The 24,864-nt window shown below is 35.5% G+C and overlaps 2 protein-coding genes across 2 annotated transcripts; both read right to left on the reverse strand.

Moving 5' to 3' along the window:
• Nucleotides 1-4,235: 4,235 nt before the first annotated feature.
• LOC106164619 (uncharacterized) lies at nt 4,236-12,803 on the reverse strand. Its single transcript, XM_087012369.1, has 14 exons — nt 12,678-12,803; nt 12,184-12,350; nt 11,506-11,608; nt 11,037-11,124; nt 10,647-10,765; nt 10,309-10,429; nt 9,079-9,271; nt 8,525-8,711; nt 8,223-8,333; nt 7,721-7,842; nt 7,235-7,321; nt 5,615-6,943; nt 5,022-5,201; nt 4,236-4,777 (listed from the first exon to the last, which is right to left on the reverse strand). The coding sequence occupies exons 2-14, from the start codon at nt 12,301-12,303 to the stop codon at nt 4,679-4,681; spliced, it is 2,859 nt and encodes a 952-aa protein (XP_086868495.1). The 5' UTR covers nt 12,304-12,350; nt 12,678-12,803; the 3' UTR covers nt 4,236-4,678.
• Nucleotides 12,804-14,180: 1,377 nt separating this feature from the next.
• Nucleotides 14,181-23,838, reverse strand: LOC106164620 (uncharacterized). The gene is made up of 14 exons (XM_087013518.1): nt 23,553-23,838; nt 22,768-22,933; nt 21,592-21,694; nt 21,113-21,200; nt 20,675-20,793; nt 20,307-20,427; nt 19,702-19,894; nt 19,143-19,329; nt 18,712-18,822; nt 18,383-18,504; nt 17,915-18,001; nt 16,315-17,643; nt 15,786-15,965; nt 14,181-15,610 (listed from the first exon to the last, which is right to left on the reverse strand). Exons 2-14 carry the CDS (start codon nt 22,885-22,887, stop codon nt 15,503-15,505), a joined length of 2,868 nt encoding a protein of 955 aa, XP_086869644.1. The 5' UTR covers nt 22,888-22,933; nt 23,553-23,838; the 3' UTR covers nt 14,181-15,502.
• Nucleotides 23,839-24,864: the final 1,026 nt, after the last annotated feature.

Consider the following 24,864-nt stretch of genomic DNA (forward strand, 5'->3'; position numbering starts at 1 on the left):
GTTATTAAATACATACGAGAAAACTCACTTTCTTCATAACCGTCTTAACAGTTAGTGATGTGATAGCACCGTGAAAAGTCCAAATAAGCATTTAAACTTGAAACATTTTTAAATACAAAAGAGAAAACTCTTTTTCTTCATAACAGACTAAGGATACATAGGTAGAGGCGAAATTAATTACATAAGTATTTTTCCACGAAAAATCCACACTACAGATTATTTAGTGTGATAATAAAAGATATTTTCTCACGTTAAACATGAATAGCTCATATTAAAAAATATACAACGTTTGAAATGTTTCCGCCAACGCTTTTATTGGGCATGACGGGATTTGATGACTTCAACCTTCCCTTTCTTTGTTACACACTTTAAATGTTTTTTTTAATTTAGGACTGAATCGCGATATATGTGTGTTTTAATTAAATAATAAGACACGATCATAAACGCCCACCTGACGCTAGTATTCAAACTGACTTTTTTTTTTAATTCAAGACTGAATCGTGATATTTTGTGTGTATAAATTGAATAATGAGACATGATCATAAACTCCCACCTGACGCTTGTATTCAAACCGACTTTGATAAATGATCTATTGAAGCATATACGTTTCTGCGTAATTTGTTTTACGCATTTTCGATTTACACTCGACGTGTTTTTTTTTCTTGTTTTTTTTTTCTTGAAACACGTGAGAGGAATCTCTATTACCTGATAAACGTCTAAGAACACGTAGGTAGAGAGGAAACTAATTATTTTAAAAAAATCTAAGATTCATGCATAATTTCAAAAAAAATAAATAAATAAATAAATAAATAAATAAATAAATAAATAAATAAATAAATAAATATCATGATGATAACTGAGCCTGACAGAAGACAAAAGTGAAACGTAACTGGGATGGTTTTGCTTTTTAAAATTGTTCGACACTGTGTTTTCACATATCAAAAATATTTAGATTCAGCTAAATACTTAAAAATAATTAGTTTCTCTCTACCTACATGTCCTGCGGTTTATCAAGTAATATAGTTTCCTCTCATGTGTTTCAAGAAAAAAAAAACACGTCAAGTGTAAAACGAAAATGCGTAAAACAAATTATGCAGAAACATATAGGCCTCAAAGTATGTTGTTTCAAAGCCTGTTTGAACGCAAGCGTCTGGTGGGCGTTGATGATCGTGACTTATTATTTAATTAATACACACATAATATCACGATTCAGACTTGAATTCATAAAACAAAATCAGCTTGAATACAAGCGCCTGGTGGGCGTTTATGATCGTGACTTATTATTTAATTAATACACACAAAATATCACGATTCAGTCCTGAATTCAAAAAACACCAAAAGCGTGTAACAAAGAAAAGGTATGTTCAAATTATCAAATCCCTTTATTCGCAATAAAAGCGTTGGTGCAAATATTTCAAACGTTGTGTAGTTTTTAAATATGAGCTATTCATGGTAAACGTGAAAAACATTTTTACATTTTAAATAACCTATAGTGTGGGTTTTTCATAGAAAAACATTAAAGTAATTAGTTTCGTCTCTACCTACGTATCCTTAGATGGTTATGAAGAAAGAGAGTTTTCTCTCGTGTATTTAAAAATGTTTCAAGTATAAATGCTTATTTGGACTTTTATTTTAGACATGTAAACTGATATGTCAGGGACCCTGGATAAAACACAATGAGTTATGTGATATAACCGTAAAAACATCTAAATGGGTATTTAAAATTAAAACTTTCCAATGAATGAAATTAAACCTCTGTTGACATCAGGCTTACTTTCCATGTTGCATGTACCCATGTAACTTGCACATTACTAAGACGGATAACATGAAGAAAACAAATTAGTGACGTGATAACCCGATTAAAACAACCAAATCATCATTTTAACTTGTTTTCATGTTTTTTTTTTTTTTTTTTTTTTTTTTTTTTTTTTTTTTTTTTTTTTTTTAATATATAAAAGAGCTTTTTTTGTTTATGCAGTGACTTGATGATATCCATGAACATTCTTTTCCTTTGTTTCACGTGTTTTGTACTTATTGAGCACAAGATCCCTCGACCGTGGCAGTATTTTAAGCCTGACGCATGTATTCCATACGGATTAAAACACTGGCTTCTTAGGTTGTATTCTTTTGAAAAAAATTAGAAAAAAAATCCGGTTTCATTTTTTGCCTTCTAGGTTATATGTATTCCGTGGCAGTTTAAGCCTTATATACAGACTTGACATTTAATATGGAATATTTCAGTTTCGAAGGTATACCTAGGTAAAAATATGTTCTTTTTTCAAAAAACTCCGATCTCATATCAGATTTGTGAATGTAAAAGTGTGTAGTCAGGTGTGTCACTACCAATTAACTGACTTTCATGTCTGTTGTGCTGCTACATTATGTAATTTGCAGTGATTTAATTGGGTAGTGTTCCTTTGGGCTGATCAAAGCTTGGCTTAGGCAAAGCTTGGTTCTGTCAAAAAAGTATCCATATTTCGGCAACCATTGCATAGAAGAATTTGAAATTTTGCATGCAAGCGGTCAGTTTTGCAGTGCGTAAGATGAGTCAAGTATTGCATTACAAATTTGTTAATCTAAGGCAGAATGGCGCGAAAAAGACAGGCATAACAAGACAGATCATAGCGCCAAATGGAACGGTCCCCACAGTTTAATAGAGTAATGCCCAGACTGATGTACCTACACAGAGGTCACCCCCAATTTATCAAAATCTTACCTACATGGTACAGGACCCACTGTCTTTCGGGATACGCTGCTGCAACTAAACAAAAAACACTTAGTCCGTTCAGAACGAGGGGTAAATTGCCAATAAAATGCGTTTTTCAAAGCCCTTAGCGAACACCAAACTGGTTTTAGCAGGTAAGAACACCAAACGACCTCCGAGGCACCCACTGTATACAGCAAAGCATCGTCGTCTGTTTCTCTAATGAATTGGGGGCCATGACCGTTTCTGGGTAGAACACTGAAACTGCGTGGCTTTCTTTATTGAGGTCAGATTTCACCTGTACCGCCCAATTAGTCAAAACAGAGTTTACAGATATCCAGAAGAGGCCTACGACGAAGCATATGCCGGGTCTAAAGTGACAAGGGCAATTGACAGCATCAGTATTTGGAGTAGATACCACATTGGTACCAAAACACCAATGGTAGTCATAGACGAAAACCTGAACCAGATCAAATTAAGGAATAATGTCGGAACCACTTGACTATCTTTTGATAGGGGGCACCTTAGGAACAATTCTAGGTTGCACGATGAGGTTGCAGATTCACATAGAGCTCTTTTAATAGCAGATAACTTACAGAACCAAGGGAATGAGCAGCTACCCTGGTCATCAAAATCGCCACATTTGAAGCACATAGACAATATTTCGGTAGACCATTACTCGCCAATCAACTGCCTACATGTCCTACAACAAAACTGGACCAGATTGGACAATTTTAGACCGATGCCTGGAATGCTATTCCAGATTGAACTCTAAAAACCTATCCCCAAGGAATGCCTTGACGCTTAAGAGCGCTGGCAACAGCAACGAAGAGGCCAGGCGTAACAGCGACCATTACTGTGACTAGCAACTGACATGAGGGTCTTTTGTGGAGCGTATTACCCTTTTACAGACGATAATTTGAAAAATATGGAGATCCAAAATATCTCTTTTAATGGAAGTCGTATGACATAGAATAGGCAATGTGTTTTTGTTTGCTTCTCTGACGAATTCCATTAATGAACTGGTGTCACAATGACATCAAAGAGATAATTTAAAGTTATTAAAACACGATTTTAATCCTTATTTTCATTTATCAGTCAGCAAAATGGGAAAAAACTGATAAAAAATTATTTCGAAAAAAATATTCCATATTAAATGTCAAGTCTGTATTAGGGTGGTAGAGATACATCTCCTTTTATTTGTCATAACCACTCGAAGTATTGATAAAACATTCCCAAATGACAGGAAACACCTGTATTATAACCACAATGTAAAGGGATATTTTGTTATACAAACATTATAAACTATGCATTTTTTTCATCCAAGAAACATCTCAAGCAGCCACATGCATTGCAGCTCCTCCTTTTTTCTCGTATAGATATTTGTAGCCAAATACAGCTTCTGGGTAATTAGTAACCCGATTGTTTGAAAAATACATGTTTTACAACACAGAGGTTTTTTGTATTTTACCATGATTACAGATATAATTATGGATCAAGACACCAGTGCTCCCTACAGCTTATAGTAACATCCGGGGTTCAGCTGCACAGTACTCCATATATGACTTACTTTACGAAACCCAAAATGAAAACAAAAGACTTAAAAACGGTCTAAGTGATTTTTATTTTCCCAACGGGTCATTTGAATAGGGTATACCTTGGTGATTTTGGTAAATTAGACGAAGTTTCCTGGAAAACCATTGTTCAAATAGATATGTAAATGTCTAGTACGCTGTTTGTCTTTCATACCAAGGAAAACATAAATACGCGTCAGTGTTCATAGGGGCCTGCGTGTCCGACACAGTTCATGTTTGTATTGCCGAATATATTGCTATGCAAAAGTTAAATTATGCGGTAATTCTGTTATGTAGAATTTTATGTAAAAACATATGTAGTCGTGCCGACGTGCACACATGTACGCGTACACACATGTGCAATTATTAATCAAAGCAGAGAAAAGTTGTAATTCATTTATCAAACTCTAGCGATTAGTTTCCTTGGGGAGCTCCCCAAGCTCCAAGACAGCGATGACGGACTCCAGGTCTTCCTGCTTCCCCAGGTCCATCTCCACTCCTGAAATGAACAAAAAATCATACCAATGTGAAATGTGAGGTAAGGATTTGAATTCCACATAAATGACTTAGAGATAAATGAAAGTGCAATACGAAATAGAACGCGAAGAATACAAATTACAGTTATCAAAATAATAAATAAATGAAATTAAAATAAAACATCATAATTAGGCTGAACCAAATCAAATTAAACTAAACTAGAAACCAAAACAGCTGAGGTCGAGGTACAGTAATTCACAACTTACCCAGAACCTCCAGCTACTAATCTTGATCTTAGATCTGATTTGATACCAAGCTTGGATGTTAATTGTCATGGGGTTGTGGCCGTGGTAGAACGATAAACCAGCTCGAGGGTAAAGCCTCCCATCTCCTTCAACTAGGTAATTGACGGCAACGACGATGGAAATCCCACCACGAACCAGTGCCTGGAATGAATGTAAGGCGCATATGTGGTGGTGTAAATTGTAATTTTAAAAGTTCTTGTTATCGATATAAATCATTACTGATATGACCAAGTTAGCCGTCAGAGGTAAACAGCATTAAGCAAATTCTTTATTGCCGTAGAAAATGTTCTTCCAGGATTTTCTAGTAATTTAAATTGATTAAGCAAACCTGAAATAACATCTATTTCTTCAAATAACTACAATATATCGGTATATTTAAAAGTACTATGTTGCTCTTTTGATATTTTGTTGTTACAGCTAGTAAAATCAATTGTTAATTGTTTTTTTTTAAATATCGGTTCTCTCTCTCTCTATTTTTACAAAGTTATATAATGCGTTGTCTGAACATATTCCCACCACCTCTCTCTCTGTAATGTATATGTTTATATACTTACAGCCAAATTAGCTGTAGCACCGCCAGAGATGCGTGCACTTGCTGTGAGGGTCATCTTCAGGCATTGAGAACAGGGATTAATTGTACGAGGACAATTCCCTATCCTGACACTAAGGTCCAGACTTGGGGCCAAGGTAACGGTGAAAGAGATATAACCGACATAGATATGAATCCTATACAAGGTGATGGTTATTGGTGATGGCTTGTAAACAGGAAAAGTTTTATACAGTGGCCCAGAATGATATATATTCACCACAGTCTTCCCGTAGACATTGAGATAGACCCTTGTCCTACTGCTGCCAACCTTCAAACGATAAGCTTCTGCACTGGCGAGTGTCAGCGACTTGGAGAAGACTTTGAGTTTAGCGATTGACTTGCCGTACAGTTTACAATACCCTCGTTGTTTATTTGTGCCAGCAAAGACACCGGACTTGATATAAACATGGGCTTTTGATGGGCCGTAACTTATGTGGGAAAGGCAGTGCTTGTTGTCCGGGTAAAGATAATTATCGCTTGAGAACTGCCATAAACTTAACAGTTCTGAATAACGTGAACCGTGGGTGCTCCAAGAACTGCAATCACGATGGTCAACTCTTCTCTTGGTGCGCGTCGAATTAGTGGTGTAGTAAGTTTTAAAAGTATTGCCAACTGGTACACCTTTTAGTTGGAAATAGTCCTTAATATCTGACAATGCGCATTCATATTTGACATCTGCCATAACAAGTGCATTGAGAAGAATTGCATCTACGTCTGTGACGCCTGAATTGGGCCATGCCTTATTTTTGGTATCCAGTGCCTTTCTGTAGGCAAGTTCGCGTTTGATAGTAACCACGGCAGCTTCACGTAATTCACAGGTAGATGTTGGACGAGTCAGTAGGTCTACTAGCCATTGCTGAACCGACTTAACGTGGAAGTTTCTTCTTAGAGCGTGGATACAGCCTATCTCTATCTCTTCCGACTGCTTTCCCTTTTTAGCGATTGCCAAAACATCCGGTATTAGTCTGTTGTCTCCAAAATTACCTATAGCCTCAAGAGCGTCACTGATTTGCTCCGTGTCGTTATTTTTGTCGCCTGATTGAAGATGGCGTCGAAGAAGATCAACTAATTCTGACCGGAAACCAGTACTGGTAGTTTCCTTCGAGGCGAGGGAGCCGAGGGTAAGTATGACGTGACTTTGGGATGGATCGCCTTGAGAGAATAGCGTGTTCCAGAGTGTCTTGACTGTGGTTAAGATGTGTTTTGTGGGTTTGGCAATAAAGGACAACTTCTGAACCAGTTCCTGTTTTTGATCGGCTGAAAGTGGGTGAGACAATACCAGATCCGACAAAGTCTAGAAAAAAAGTGTGACTTTGTGATAGTTGTTATGAAAAATCTATAATCTATGATTATACGTTAACGGCTCCAATGGTACGTTTGTCATCCTTTTTTAAACTAAAACATGTTCACCTTCATTTGCACCTTCATTTTTCACGTTGTGTGCGGCCACACAATGTCTCTTTTGTACAGTATGGTTAACATTTTTACCCGATACCACTGAAGACGAAAATATTAAATTTAAATCAAGTTTAAAAGTCACTCCAAACTTATAACAAAAGTGATATTTGCGTATATATCATGTTACCTGCTCGACTTCCTTGCCACCAGCGGTGATGTAAAGATCTAAAATTTCTTTGCAAATTTCCCAGTTTGCTGAACACTTGGAAACCATCTAAAATGTACATGGGTGTATTTGTTAAGTGGTTTACCTTAGGTGTATTGACAAAACTTCCATGTAAAACCCATTTAAAGTCTAAGTTTAATAATTTCGTTCCTGAGAGCATCGTATCTAAATATATATAAATTGTCTTTCATACATATTTAAATATTGCCAAAAAGTAAAAGGAATGTAAATACGCTAAACCAGAGCTGACTAACATTACTGTTTTTATGAAAAATATAATTTACGAATAAAGATCACATCAGTTTATCGGTACTGTAAAATGCAATCGTCTACATGTATGTTAAGAAGATTTCCTGATATTAATGACGACACCCAGAAAATCGGGCTTTAACTGCTATGTAAATTGAAACTACTAATTGCTGGTTAAAAATATTATAAAACGGTAACCTCTTTTGTAGCTGGTATCAGTTGCTTAACCAAGGCCGGTTTGTTGGCGGCTGCAGAGGTTGCGGTGTTGTGTGGCATCCCGAGTTCATTTTCCAGAGAAAGGATTTCGTTCACTTCGTATACTGCAACAAAAATCTGGTCAATTTATGAGGTTCTGTAAGTTTGACATTGATAGTTCGAGCATTAGCCCCAGAGAAAGCTTCCTAGCCCCACGTTGTCATTCAAACAGAAACATACAGCAAGCAAAATGAGTTAAAATCCATTTTCACTGATACGCCTTACATATATGCATAATGATAAATAAGCATAAATGTTTAATAAATAAATAAGCAGTATTCTCATGTACGACATTTGAATACGCAAGGGCACGTATTATGATTCTGAGTATCCTTTTCATCCAAAGTTGTCGCTATACCAAATGTCAAAGAGTTTACAGATATTTCAACTGTGTTTAGATAGTAACCATCGTTCTAAGAGATCGACTGTTTGAATTAATGCGTACATTTCGAGGCATCTGTTGGATCCTTTGTGAAGGCTGTCACGTCTTGACTTAACTTATCCTCTTCGTCGAACTTTTTCCTCAAAACAGTCCATCTTTGGTACACACCAGACACTAAAATAGGAGCAATAAAGAACAGTACGCCACACCCAGTTAAATCATTTGTAATTAAAATTAATACAAATATGTTTAAGCTGTTTTCAATCAACCTTCATAGCAACTTAACGCAATATCCAATCAATCATTTGCAGTATTTTTTTTTTTAATTTTAATTTGCATATTTAAGCTACATGTACTACACTTACCCTTGTCGTACTGTCCTACCAAGGATCTTTTCTGAAATCGAGCGCTGGCAGCCGCTTCCATTCTTTGAACGCCCTCAACGGAACGCTTTACGTGCCTACGCAAGGTCAACGCGAAGGTCACGTTAGAGGTCAAATATGCCCCAAGATCAATATTGCCACCTTCCCCAGGGTTGATACCAGTGTCATCCTGGAGAAAAATATTAAAGCTGTTATATTTTAATACACGCAAAATTATAACCATGCATCTTTTGCGATAAAATTTGTGCCATATGGATGGCAGACTCTTCATTTTTTTCTTATTAAATCAGTTTTATTTATCTCTACTTTATTTTGCTACCGTTATTTAGGCAGATAAAAAATCAATCGAGTGTAAGTTCAGTTTTACACGTAGTCACATGCGGTACAAGAACATATCTTGATGGGTTTCCAAAAAGTGACGGAACTGCAGAACTACCAATAGCTACAGGAACTGTTTCCCCTCACACTTCACATTAATTAATTAATGAAGCATACCTCGTTATACATACTGTGCTGCTATATCAAATCATATCTACCTGGACCTCGGGTTTGTCAAACACTTGCACGTGTCCGGAGACGCTGGTCAGTATACCTCCACTAACACGCTGGACTTCATCTGTCTCGATGTCCACTTCGTCGGTGTCCATGTCAGTATTATCGTCTACATAGATGTCCTTGGATGAAAAGTGTTTCTTAATTTGTATTTCGCCAAATTGCAGCTCCGTTGTCCTAGGATTGATAATGGTAATTTAATGGTTAGAATTTCGATACGTTATGAACTTCATTAGACCAACAGCACTGATAAACTAGAGCGCATAAAACTCCCGCCAATGCAGCCCACTTCTCATTATTATTAACAATTCATTACTGATTAATGAATTAATTTTCAATTAATCACTGCCAAAATATAGCCAATTCCTGACCTTTCCTGAAATTTCCATCAGTCTCTCCATAAAGTTTTACATAATGTTGCTGACAGACAGCCAGACGGACGCACGGACGGAAAACCAGACAGACGTACGGATGGACAGACAGACAGACAGACGGATGGACGGACGGGCAGACAGACAGTCACTTTTACAGCTAGGTATTGACCATTTATTCTTAAATAGTGTATGATCACTCTGAAGTTAACACATGTTTTCCTTTTTCTGTTGAAAATTTTATCAAACCACTTCTGAGATAGGCTGGTAATAAGCAAATTAACGGAGAGACAGACAGACAGACAGACACTGAAATGCACGCAAGCGGACAGTAGATCGCAGACGAAAACATACATGTCATTTCTTTGTTGGGGATAATAAAAGACACATAAATTAATTTAATAAGACAACCGATACTATATGTATAGTAAACAAACAAACACTGAAGTCTTATACATGTAATAATAATAACAATAATAATAATAATAATAATAATAATAATAATAATAATGATAATGATACAACTACTACTACTACTACTACTACTACATGTACTACTACTACTACTACTACTACTACTACTACTACTACTACTACTACTTATAATTATAATAATAATAAATATTTGATATCGGAGTAACTTACTAAAATGTATTAATTATTTACTGCTAAAAACTATATCCAATTGCTTAACTTAAACGTTCTGAAAGACTATCATTTTTTTGTCTGTTTCGGTACGTAATTTCTGTAGTTTTTCATCTTTTTCTGTCTTACTTATAATTTTTGTTTTCCCTTCATCATGTAATTTGCACATTAATGGCACATAAAACCCAGTTAACTTACCTATAACGCGAATTGTGTGTCCCCATGACGTCTGTCTCTATGACATTTTCTTTGTCACGGACCAAATTCGTTTGAAGTGCCGATAAAATGGAGCGCTTGAAATTCATGACATTTATTTTCCCTGAAACAAATGTAAAAGGTTATAGCAAGAAGTTCTGTTAAGAGCAGATTAAAATGTAAATATACAGAACAGATACCCACTTTAAAGAACGTGACGCATTCATGTAATTACTGTTCGATCCAGATTTTAGTGCATGTTACGAGGAAGGGGGAAAGACAGGTTATATCCAGAAAGAGATATGTGTAACGTGTGGAAACATCTGATCGAAACGCCTAACCTAAATCTTTCTTGGTAAACCTAGCCTCGGCAATAGTTCCGTTCCCCAGTTGAACAAACCAGGTAGGCTGGTCATATAGGTCGTCAGCAGACAGGGGAGCCTCGGACTGGGAGGTCGTGCTGAAATGAGTATTTTTGAAATCAGTGCCAAAATATTATCCCACGCATACGACTAAGTATTTACATGAGCTTGGTTTTGATTAATTATTTTACCATTCTGATAGGCCACGTCACAACATCCAAACCCAAAATTGAAAAAGAAACAACTTTGTGATGAACAGATGCCCTACTAAAAGAACGTCTTAAGCTACAAAAATGTCACGTATGCTTAAGTACGTTAAGTGTTGCAACATTAACTGAGATGTAATTAAGCTGGTGATATGGTCCTTACCCATTTCCCTTAATCACTTGCACAAAAACATTATGCATAAACATAAGGAAGGACGAAGCATTTCCGTCTATGTAGTTTCCAAAGCCACCTGGAAATCATGGAATGCATTTTAAAACATATTACCCCAACACTGTGTACATGTAGGTAATGCTGCCAGAAATGCCCATTAATATTACCGTTCGTAAAGCAATAATATACATGTACTTAGATACTTTGCTGGTACATTCAATGAATAAGTTATTAAACTGTTACTAAAATGAGTAAAATAAATCTTCTGTTATAAATGTATAGTAAAATATGTTAATTATAACACAAGAAATCAAATGGTAAAAAGTACAAAAAGTAAAAACATTATGCAGAACGTAAACGCAGTAGTATTTTTTAAATAAACATCAATTCAATGGGGAGTGTTTAAGAGATAAAGCACATGCGGAGTGAGTTAATTATCCATATAAAGTGTTACGGTTACCTCCAATATACTCCACATCTACATCAGCCGAGATGTGAAATATTTCCTCTGCCGGGCCAAACAGTTTTGCCTCGCTTTCATAGTAGTAATGGAGAGTTGTTCCCTGAAAAACCAAGAAAATGCGCGTTATTTTTTTCTGTCTGTGGATTCACTCATATTTTTTCCAGGCTGTAAAATTAAGAATTAACGACGATTTAAATATGTCATAAAGGAAGCGGGTAGCCCGGAATACATAATAATAATAATAATATTAATAATAATAATAATAATAAATAAATAAATAAATAAATAATATAATATATATTCGCTTCACTCTATACAGTTTATTTATCATTTCTCCATGCATCCCAGAGGAGCCGGAGACTTTAAAGGAGGGACTGTGATAGAATAATGTCTCTAAAATTGTTCAAGGACCGCTAACAAAAGTATTACGTATAATTATTTAATATAAACATTATTGAAAAATGAAGAAAGTAGCGAAAATAGAAAACATCCGAGTATAGTTTTGAGAAATGAAAATATTATAGGTTACATGTTATTAAATATTTTTTAAACTTTAAGTTGTGAAACTCAAACTCGCCTAAAAACAATTAACAAGTATTTCAGAAAATTGCAAAAAAAAAAAAAAAAAAAAAAAAAAAAAAAAGATATAAACCTCACAAGACTAAGTACACTTACTTGCAAACCAGCCTTATGCTGCGCAGACGAATCCTTCGACACGTAGTCCTCCTGGTTCTTGCTTAAGGTAGGCCGCGCCAGAGCAACAACGAGGTACAGGTAAAGAACATATAACCTCATCTTCTTGATTAACACGTGACTCGAAAGTAAACGATGTGGAATAATGACTGCAAAAAATACTAAAATACTAAATAATTTAAAAACGTGCATCATATAAACGATGAAAAAAATAACCAAATTCATACCTGTCCCCGAAATGTTTTTAAAAAGTGTTTTATGGATTTTCGTTGATTACGTAATTGAAAGTACATGCTCAAATGAAGATATTTACAGAGTCGAGTAGGAAAACGGCTCTAATGATATGACACATTTATTAAATAAGAAAAATCTGGCAGATGAAAATATGGGCAACAACAACAGCAACGACAATGATTATAATATTAATGAATAAAGGAAGAAAGAATGAATGAACAAAAGGAACCATAACCACTTACCAGCTCCAGATTCTGCCTTCTTTCCCGCAGGGCCTCAATATCTAGTGTGCTCCTGTGCCCGCTCTTTTTATACACTTCACTAAGAAACTTACTCATTTAACAGAGGCCTAATTTATTTTAATTAGACAATGCATTTCCTTGTTTACCTGTACCAATATTAATTGTAATTCACTTCATTAATGCTATCTGTGAAAATGATTTCCTTGGACAGATTAACCCACAGGGACGTGCAAAGACGTGTTAAGACAACATCCCATTTGAGATCTACACTGTACAGGCACGAGGCGCTCCATGAATAAAACACATACAACCAGCTCTGTGCTAATACAACGAAAACATCTTAACTGTCAATTTATCTCAGTGAATGATCGTGAAAGTTATTTCCGGGTAAGATCCCATGCAAAAAAAGGCTTTGTTATTTTTACTATAAACATCATATTTTGTTACTTATAAATGCTTCATTGTTTTTCCTTCAAGGCTCCTTCTTGATCTGTTATGTGTGTGTGGCTTTTTCCATTCTTATACTCCTTGACCATTTGAGTTGACTTTTTAAAATTTAAAAACAAATAGACAAATGAATATATATAAAAAGACAAAAAAAAAATCAATGTGATCAGAATAGACACGTTGAAGGGGAAAAATTCTATAAGCAAATTTGACAAAACATCCTTCAACCAAAATCAATATGAAAGATATACAATTTTAACTGCACATCATGAAGGTGTTTTTCATATGTAAAGCTTAATCACTGACGTGGTGAAGCAAGTATAAAATCCAACACACGGGTCCAATGTGCACGTTCAAATAAACACGAAGGGTTAAAAGAAAAAAGGTTGAATGGAAAACGTTCAGTCTGAATAAATAATGAGAATAAAGTAAAATAATCAGATAATGTTTTCCTTTTGATCGGGTTTTTAAACATTCGAAGTAATTTATATTCATTTATGTATTTTTCGAAAATGTTTTCCTTGTATTTGCTATTTTAGTTTCCTTTCTTCCTCATTAGTAAACCAAAGCAATGTATATATGTAAATTAAAAACCACAGAATGATCTGATGGACAATTAACTAGTTTCTCTTTAATATTCAATAGGCTGCTTTATGAATGTTAAAAAATTTAAATTGTGAGAGAGAGAGAGAGAGAGAGATTCTTTGTAGTCCAGCCATCTGTACTGACGTCACCTAAAATAACACGGAACTTACTGCTACTTTTGACTGATGTCATGTCATATTTCTGATGCTGCGTTGGAAATCGGCCTTCACAATAAATTACTTGTTATGTGTTAATTTTTGGAATTTCTGTTTAGATAATCTCAGTTTACAGTGGCATAACATAGGGAATCAAAAGCCGTTTTCTTCAATTTTTACAGATAAACGTGCTTAGTTTAAATCACTTCTGTTTTTCGTAAAATATTTTTGGCAATGCTTCCTCCCTGCTAGCAGTAAATCCTGTACGGCTGGTTACCCGACTGTTTAGAGAAAAATAAATTATAAGAAAAAAGTATCAGATGCAAGGGGATTTATTGTATTCACTCCTAATTACATTTATACGTGAACCATAGCATGGTTTCATTTAGACAAGAGATAAAATCAATTAAATCGGAATATATAAAATAAAAATATTGACGACGAGAAACTATCAGTACGTGTAAATGCATAGATAGATATAGATATACAGTGTTGAAATTCTACATATTGGTACTATACACATCACATGTTAAAGTGTATATTGGGAATTTGTCTTTAAGTCATGTGATCGTGACATATCTTTAGATAGTCCTAACAACCTGGTAAACTCCGAAATCGCTCACCAGGTGTCGCTTTTTACCAACAAAATGTTTTGCAATTCATGAATTTGCCTTAATCTTTTATACTTGCCAATATATATTTTTAAAATAATTTTATCAAATAGTTAATCCATTTGACTGTTCCACTGTGTCTATACATTCACCCAACACTTCACGATATTCTACATTACACAATGAGCAGATGATGATCTGCTAATTGACTCCTCTAAAAGTTAGAAAATAGATTCTTCATAGAATATTTAAAATTCAAACTTTTAGCCACCCCAATATCTTATTTATTAAAAGGGTCCTTCATCTAAGAATGGGGCCATAGGTGTCGTACTGGCTTCTACCTGGGTATGCAATTACTCACCGAATCCCACTAAATCAGTATTGTTAACGTTTACTAAATTTCTACAGAGAGTATTCTGAATGATTATGTAAATCAAATAAAACAGATTCACGATTGTAAAATCTGTAACTCTTGATCCAATTTTTTCCCTTTATGAATGATATTTTAAGCATGCTCAAATGACACTTGTATATGAAAATAACTAAAAAATAAATGAAGAATGATTAATTAACGACCAAATAAAATATTGATCCATTGCCTACCAAGTTAAAGTATTGTTGTATTTAGCATTCGTAACATCAGTTGTTAAATAATAAGAAACAAATCAAGCGACCTATCATTAAAAACGAAGGATTCTATACAAAATATTTCCATATAATAAAAGAAATAAGTGGTATGCATGAAAAACAAATCATTCCGACAGTATCCTTCAGGGCCTGAATGAACTACAAAAGTTATTTGCTTAGTTTCAAAAACATTACTAAAAAGCTAAGATTAACAGAAACAGCCCGCGTCTGTTCTGTGATCTAGATATCTATGTGATTAACGCAAACCCGTGATGCACGCCCATGTACACACACAAACACACATGTACACGTACATGCATGTGCGAAAACGTCTATTAGACACATAATAATATCTTGAGACTAAGTCCAGAACTTTGTGTAATTCATATAACAAACTTGCCTAGCATCTGCCCGCTCTAGCGATGAGTCTTCTACTAGATTTTCCCAGGCTCCAAGACAGCGACGATGGTCTCCACGTCTTTCTGTTTCCCCAGGTCCATCTCCACTTCTAATATGAAATGAGTCATAATAGAATTAATGATTAAACGAAATCAGAACAATAATAAAACAAATAATAAACATGACAAATCTTATAAAAACCTTAAGTTATTTAAAACGATTTAAGCCGTGCCGAATCAAATTAAATTGAACTGAACTTTAAATTAAACCACTTGAAAACTCACCCAAAATCGCCAGCCTCTAATCTTAAACTTAGAACGTATCTGATACCAAGCTTGTATGTTAATCTTCATGGGGTCGTGACCGTGGTAGATCGAGAAACAAATGCCAGGGTAGAGCTTCCCCTCTCCTTCAATTAGGTAATTGAGGGTGACACCGACGTCAATCCCGCCGCGAACCAGTGCCTGGAACGAATGCGCGAATTGTCTGTATTGGAATAATCTCACCTTAATCTACATAGTATCCAGACGATGATATCAAGTATTAATGCTACAGCCAGAGCTTTGTTCAGAGGTTAAAACCGATTTTACACTACAAAAATTGTTTATAATAATTTTGTAATACCTTAAATTAATTGAACTAGCATACCTTATTTTGGTGTTTATTCCACCAAACATATACAGTAAATACTGCCTTGATAGTAACAGATATACCTTTAAATAGAAACCCTCTGGTTTTCGTTTCAAACAAATTATATATATATATATATATATAGAGAGAGAGAGAGAGAGAGAGAGAGAGAGAGAGACTTACAGCCAAACTAGCAGATGCACCACCAGAAATACGGACACCTGCTTTGAGCGTCATCGTCAGACAATGGGAGCAGGGATCTGTTGAACGAGAACAGAACCCTGCCCTGACACTGAAGTCCACAGTTGGAGCCAAGGTAATGGTGACGGAGATTTTGGCCACATAGATATAAAACCGGAACACGGTGATGGTTTTTGGTGATGGTCTGTAAATGGGGTAGTTTTTGTATAGTGGGCCGGACTGATATATGTTCACCACAGTCTTCCCATAGACGTGGAGATAGACCTTTGTCCTACTGCTGCTAGCCTTATAACGATAGACTTCAGCGGTTGCGAGTGTGAGGGTTTTAGAGAAGACTTTGATTTTAGCTACAGACTTGCCGTACACTTTACAGTGTCCTCGTCTTTTATCTATACCAGCAAAGACGCCGGACTTGACATAGACATGAGCTTTCGAAGGACCGTAACTGATGTGGGAAAGGCAGTGCTTATTGTCTGGGTACAGGGAATTATCACTCGAGAACTGCCCTGAACTTAATAAATCTGAATACCGTGAACCGTGGGTACTCCAAGAACTGCAGCTAGTATGGTCAACTCCTCTCTTGGTGCGTGTGGAATTCACCATCTCGTAAGTTTCAGTATGAGTACCAATTGATACACCTTTAAGTTGCAGATACTCCTTAATGTCTGAAAATGCGCATTCATATTTAGCATCTGCCATAAAAAGTGCATTGAGAAGAATAGTGTCTATGTCTGTGAGGCCTGAATTGGGCCATGCCTTATTTTTGGTATCCAGGGCCTTTCTGTAGGCAAGTTCGCCTTTGATGGTCATAACAGCAGCTTCGCGTAATTCACAGGTGGATGTCGGACGAGTCAGCAGATCTACTAGCCATTGCTGAACCGACTCAACGTGGAAGTTTCTTCTCAGAGCGTGGATACAGCCTATCTCTATCTCTTCCACTTGTCCTTCTTTTTTGGCAATTGCTAATACATCTTGTGTAAGTCTATTGTCGCCAAAGTTACCTATAGCCTCAAGAGCGTCACTGATTTGTTCTGTGTTGTTATTTTTGTCGCCTGATTGAAGATGTCTTCGAAGAAGATCCACCAATTCTGAACGGAAATCCTTGCTGGTAGTTTCCTTGGAGGCGAGGGAGCCGAGGGTAAGTATGGCGTGACTTTGGGATGGATCGCCTTGAGAGGACAGCGTGTTCCAGAGTGTCTTGACTGTGGTTAAGATGTGGTTTGTGGGTTTGGCAATAAAGGACAACTTCTGAACCAGTTCCTGCTTTTGCTCGGTTGATAGTGGGTGAGACAGGACCAGATCCGACAGAATCTAGAAAAGACAAGGTATGTGTCTGTGCTACGCGTTATATAAGTTTTAGTCTAAAATTCTACACAGTTTAACGTCTGTCATCCTTTTTCAAGCCACAAATGTAAGGCATGTTTGATATTTAGGTAAATGATCATTATATACGTTTGTGCATTTTCAGAGATTTAATTAAACATGTGCAAGATAACAGTCAACTAGAGTAGAAGAGAAAATAGTTTACTAGTTATTCCAAAGTTATAGCAATAAATAATACTTTGCTGATTCTAAACGTTACCTTTTCGACATCTTTGCCGCCTGCAGTGATGTGAAGATCCAAAATTTCTTTGCAAATTTCCCAATTTTCCGAACACTTGGAAACCACCTAAAACGTACAAGTCATATATCGCCTATAAGAAACCATTTGCTGTATACATTTTTGCATTAAGAAAACGTTATACAAAAACCCACCCATTCTGAAAAGAATATATGTAGAAAAGCATAAAAATGTTGTTTTTGCAAGTATTCAAACATGTATTTAAAAATAGAAAGATTAGTAAAGTCTTTTTAATAATTAAGCTATTAAAGTAATAATAATAATAATAACAATAATAATAATAATAATAATCTCATGAATAATCGGAAACAATCTTGTCAGTTTCCTAGGTATTGAATACAACAAAGTGGTGTTTTTATCTGGCTATCACTACTGTGTCAAATGAAAACCAAAACTAACACATTTCATAAAGTGTTATTAAAGACAAACCTCTTTTGTAACTTGTATCAGTTGCTTAACCAGGGCTGGTGTGTTGGCGGCTGCAGAGGTTGCAGTGTTGTGTGGCATCCCGAGTTCATTTTCCAGAGAAAGGATTTCGTTCACTTCGTACACTGTAACAAAAATCATTTTCAACCGTGTTCCCAATATGTACGTGCGACAATAAATAATAGTTATCTACTATATTAAAATATTCATTGATGTATAGTATGTCTAAGATTATGATTTTTAACCACAAATATTGAGCCTTTTAATAATGTTGGTAACTGTATAACTGCACGTCTCTTAATTAAATAATAAAATAACGCAAAATTACATACATTTTGACGGATCTGTTGGATCTTTCATAAAGTTTGTCACATCTTGACTTAGCTTATCTTCTTCATCGAACTTTTTCCTCAGAATAGTCCATCTTTGGTACACACCAGACACTGAAATAGGGATCACACAATGTAGCACACGACAGTATGTAAAATAAAGTAGATACATAATTTCGTTATCAAGATATATAGGAAAAAACTTTCAATAGACACACTTATTAATGGTGCATGCAAAAATCAGAAAGTGTGCTTGGTATCTTCTCTGAAGTAAAACGTTGAGCAACGGTATTTTAGGTCAAGGAAACAGGACCTTATGTGTCCCCCTTTAGCTCCAGTCTTCTACTTGTCTCTCTCTCCCTCCCTCCCCAAAAAGAATATGTTACGATAGGAAGCAATGTAACTAGGACATTTTGTACATCTACTGCACTTACCCTGGTCATACTGTCCAACCAAGGACCGTTTCTGGAATTGTGCGTTGGCCACTGCTTCCATTCTTTGAACGCCTTCAACGGAACGCTTAACGTGCTTACGCAAGGTCAAGGTAAAGGTCACGTTAGAGGTCAAATATACCCCAAGGTCAATATTACCCCCTTCCTCAGGGTTGGCAGTAGTGTCATCCTGAAGAAATAAGTACATCAACGCTATGCATTATTTTATCTCATACACTGTATAATAAATTCTGAGGGCATTCAATTTTGTGCTATATCATCTAGCTGCAAAGTTCAAAACACTAGACTCTGTTAGATATTCAATTATTGTTTAATAATAATATGATAATTATATGATAAATTTCCACTTATTTTTTTCACCTGACTAGCGTTCCTAAGGCAAACAGTTATCAACATGGCTTTAAATGTAGTTTGTCTAGTAGATAAAGGATGTACAGAATTTGACAGAGCAGCATGGCCCAGTAGCAGCAGGATATGTTTCACGTAATATTCATTTTACATTACTTTAAGTTATTGCGCTGATATATTAAATTATACGCACCTGTTCTACGGGTTTTTGAAACACCTGCACGTGTCCGGAGACGCTGGTCAGTATACCTCCACTAACACGCTGGACTTCATCAGTCTCGATGTCCACTTCGTCGGTGTCCAAGTCAGTATTATTGTCGACGTAGATGTCCTTGGAGGAAACGTGCTTCTTGACTTCTATTTCTCCAAACTGCAGCTCTGTTAAACTAAGGTCGAAGGATTGACATTAATTATGCAATGGTTACATTATGAATAGATAATGAAATTGATGACATCAACAACACTGCACATTTAGTTTAAGTAAAAGAAAGAAAAAAATGAAAATATAATGATATAAAAAGACATAGTGGGATGACACATATCATATTATACATGTATGTTAAGTACAGATACAAACGATGAAAACCGCATGCCAAAAACAAATAAATATACAGATATATAAATAGAGAAGAACAAATAATTTTCAAAAATGTTGAGACGGATCATGCGTTCTGCTTTTTTTCTTGGGTAATTTTTTCAGCTCTCTGCTTCCTCGCTTTATTTTTTCATTTCCATTTCTATTTTTTGCCTGCATCATGCAATTTGCACATAAATGGCACATAAAACCAGTTAACTTACCTATAGCGTGAATTGTGTGTCCCCATGACGTCTGTCTCTTTGACATTTTCTTTGTCACGAACCAAATTTGTTTGAAGTGCTGATAAAATGGAGCGCTTGAAATTCATGACATCTGTATTTCCTAAAATAAATGTGACAAGCAATGTATAAGTAACAATTGAAAAAAAGCTGCACATATGGAATAGATACCTACATCGTTTGATTCAAATAATCTTACATCCTCTTCTAACTTCTGTCAGGTTTAGGATTTTTAAGGGCTGGAGAGGCATCCAAATCTCCCAAGGCATGCTGTATATTTAACTTAGAGTGGTTTTATCGATGTTGAAATACTTGGCGCATGGAAAGTTCTTAACCCAACCACACCTTACCTAAATCTTTCTTGGTAAACCTAGCCTCGGCAATAGTTCCGTTCCCTAGTTGAACAAACCAGGTAGGCTGGTCATACAGATCGTCAGCAGACAGGGGAGCCTCGGACTCGGAGGTCGTGCTATTGGGATGGACACGAAAAGAAATAAAATGATGTGAGGACCAAAAATGATAAAAAAACATCTATACCGACGAAATAAATGAAGTTCTCCTTCATCAATATGTAGCTATTTCACCATTCTATTATGCTATTGATATCAAGATTTGTCCAGACTTAAAATGGTTAAGAAAAAACATTTTTGAGAGTATGTATTCCAAAAAAAAAAAAAAAAAATTCGTTCTGTAGATAAGTTTATTCATGTTCGTAGGTACTTTTTGCAAAAGTGCTTAGAATATTTAGCAATATTAAGTAAGTTTTAAGTTAGGTAACAGGGCCTCACCCATTTCCCTTAATCACTTGCACAAACACATTGCGCATAAACATGAGGAAGGACGATGCGTTGTTATCAAGGTAGTTTCCAAAGCCATCTGGAAAACAAGCAGTGCATCAACATTACGTACGTGCCTAAAACATTGCACAATACTTTTCTTGAGTAATTGTATTCAAATATCTTGCACGTAAATGAGATAAATTAATTTTAACGTATAACTGTAGTCCTTCATACAATTAAATCTATAAGCAGATTTCCAAAAAAGAACATTTAAAAGGAAACATATATTAAATAATACAGAATATTTTTAAACAATTACAGTCTGAAAAGTGTCAGCGTTAGTATTCGTATTTTTATCAAATAATGTAACAATGCCCGGAGGAGTAGAGAAACAACTAAATAGCCCATGTTACGACACGTACATATATTGATTATAAGTACATGTGCATAATAAAAAAATTATAATCTTGATAAATGGTACCAAATACCTCCAATATACTCCACATCTACATCAGCTGAGATGTGAAATGTTTCCTCTGCCGGACCAAACAGCTTGGCCTCGCTTTCATAGTGGTAATGGAGAGTTGTTCCCTGAAACCGCATCGAAACGAAATTATAAACTTCCCATCATTTCCTCTCTCTCTCTCCCTCTCTTTCTCTCTCTCTCTCTTTTCAACAGCGATCAGTATTTGAAGACGATACATGTAGTTGAAACCAATGATGATGGGATGTGGGGGGAGAGGCATGAAAAAAATATACTTGCTTTACTTTCATACCATCCCAGAGGCATTACAAATCCATTGACGGCAGGGGCAGCGTGATTGTAAATTGTTTGCCCAGATTCGGCCCAGGTATTGGTAGAAAAACAAACACGATTTTACGGATAATATTACATATAATCAAAACAGGTATGACTGAAAAAAATCCAGTATATACTTTCGATGAAGAACATTTAAACAATGACGGAAATGCACCAGGGAAACGTACACGTAAGGTAGCCTGCGCAATAGCGACATAGAAGCAAAAAAACGAACATATAACCGCATCTCCTTCATTAACACGCTTCTTGGGAAGATAATATTATTGAGATAACTGTGTTGAAGACAGCAGGCGCAAAGTTACTGCATAGTAGTGAAGACGCGTACGGGCTGTACCCTAGGAACGCATCATGGATTTTAATCAGTGGGTTTTCTTATTATTTTTCATTGTTGTAATAAAGATTTAAAAGACGATTGAGGTGTGGGGATGTGGGTAGCTTGAATAGGAAAAATACATTATTCGCTTCACTGGGGTACACCACATCCCGGGATGGCTGGGGATTTGAATAGAGGACATCAGCTGCGTTAGAAATATGTCCCCGGAATGGAATAAAGAGAATAAACTATCATACTCCCTGATACCATTGTTAATATTGAAAAATGAATATATATAGATATGATACATATAGATATGGGAGTATAATTTCGAGGAATATCTACATCTGTATCATACAATGTACATTGCGTGTTATCAAAAAGTTTACAAGCTACGTTCAAAACCTAAAATTGTGTTGGCCAAGCTCGCTCAAAAGTAACAAATACCAGTAATTGTTTTAATGTAAAATGAAATGAAAAAAAGATTAGTTCACGGGATAAAGTGTTATTCATTAAATTAAGTGCTCTTACATGTAAATCAGCCTTAGGCAGTGTGGACGAATCTTTCGACACGTAGTCCTTCTCGTCCTTGCATAAGGTAGGCCGCACCAAAGCAACAACGAGGCACAGGTAAATAACATAAAACTTCATTTCTTGACACACGAATCTTGCTAAGTTGGCGAGGTGGTAGAAATAACTGCAATAAAATATTAGTTACATCAGGCTACATTTCTCTACTTCTATGATTGTATGGGATAAATTTGAAGACAACATAAGACACAAACATTGATATTTTGCACGTTTACCTTAAAATGTTGTGAAACGTGTTTTATAACTTTCGTTTAATTATACATTAAAGACATTAGAGAGTACAGGCTAACACGAAAATATACTTTAACTTGACGTTTGAAGTAGTTTAAAGAACATTAATTTATCTTTTTCGAATATAGCACCAATGCGAGTAGTGAAACGGCTTTTTTTATTTCGTTATATATCATGTTTGACAGGAAAAAAATAAACTGCAGAAAATGTGAAATGCCGAACTTACAACCAAATATTTTGTTTTCAAAAAACTGGAACTTAGGCTATTTTGGTGCCAAAATTCGACATTTCTTTTTTTAAAAATATAACAAAAAAAAAAAAAAAAAACTCGGTTTAAATAACGTCTCCTATTATACGATGTCGTGAAATGTATTTATAAAAGACATTTAAAAATCCAGAATGGCGTCCAACAACTGCAACAACAAGAACAATAATTATAATAATAATAATAATCATAAAAAATGTAAGCCATCAGTATGGCGTAATCCACTTACCAACTCCAGACTTTGTTTTCCTTTTTCCAGGGCGTCAGTAATTACTGCTCCTCTGCTACCTCCACTCTTTTTATACAGATCACAAAGAAATGTTTTCACATTAGAAAACCAAATTTTATTTTAATTAGATAATGTATTTCCTCGTTTACCTTGTAGTGAAATTCATTGGAATTCGTGTCATTAATATCTCCTTTGAAAATGGTTTCCCTAGACAATTTAACCCGCAAAATATATTGACAACACTGCATGTGCGAACGACATCACACTGCGAACCACGAATAAAATGGAGCCAGAATGTGGTGAAACGACAAAGACAGACAACCCAAACTTTACACTTGGTGATTAATGGTCTTGTTATACCTCACAATAAACTATTTCTTGATAAGCGTACAGGGAAGAAAATGACAGAGGTTCCTCATGTGTGGTCTAGCCACATCATCAATGTAGGTTTTATTCAATACGTACGAAACGGTTGAGTTGTTTGCGGGACCCGTCCCTGTTACTGAAGGCTTAGTTATTTAATAATATGAACAATGAAGGCTTAGTTATTTAATAATATGAACAATGAAGGCTTAGTTATTTAATAATATGAACAATGAAGGCTTAGTTATTTAATGATACGAAAATACTTTTTCTTCTTCTTCTGTTTTGTTTTTGCCTTCATATGTTACATTTTTTATTATGTATGTGTAATCGGTCCCATTTTTATGGTACGCCGTTTATGTTCATTCAATTCATTTAAGTAAATGACTGTTATTCTTTGAAAATGTTTTCCTCGTATTAGCTATTCAGCATCTTCCTTCTTCCTCATTAAAAAATCAGAATAATGTATATATGTAAAGTAATGGGACCACATAGTGGCACGATGGGTAATTAGCTAGGTTCTTGTCCAAATCCGATAGGTTGCTTCGTGATCATAAACGCCATTATTTAAAAATTCAAACTGTTGAAGAGAGAAAGAAAGCGGGTGCGTGTTCTTTTAAGTTCAGTTATCTTCAAACTGTCATCTGTAATTGAACTATCAACATTATAAAGACTGACGTCACATAACATTTCTGGTGCTGTGACGGAAGTCCACAAGTGTGTATGCAGCTTCTAATGATATTTTATTGCATGAAATGAGGAATGAAATAAACCAAGCTACCCCGTTACGTGTACTCGATTGGTTAATTGTAGAATTATTGGCGCCAAAGTTCCTGAAATTTGCATAGAAGTTAATAAACCACACAAATGCACCTTAATTATGGGCACTCGTCATTTACACACTTTTATTATTTTCCCCAACCGGAAAGAAAAAAAATGTTACGCGCTA

This window comes from Lingula anatina, chromosome 5, assembly GCF_051362555.1.
Source record: "Lingula anatina isolate TDL-2025a chromosome 5, LinAna3.0, whole genome shotgun sequence".
NCBI lineage: Eukaryota > Metazoa > Brachiopoda > Lingulata > Lingulida > Lingulidae > Lingula > Lingula anatina.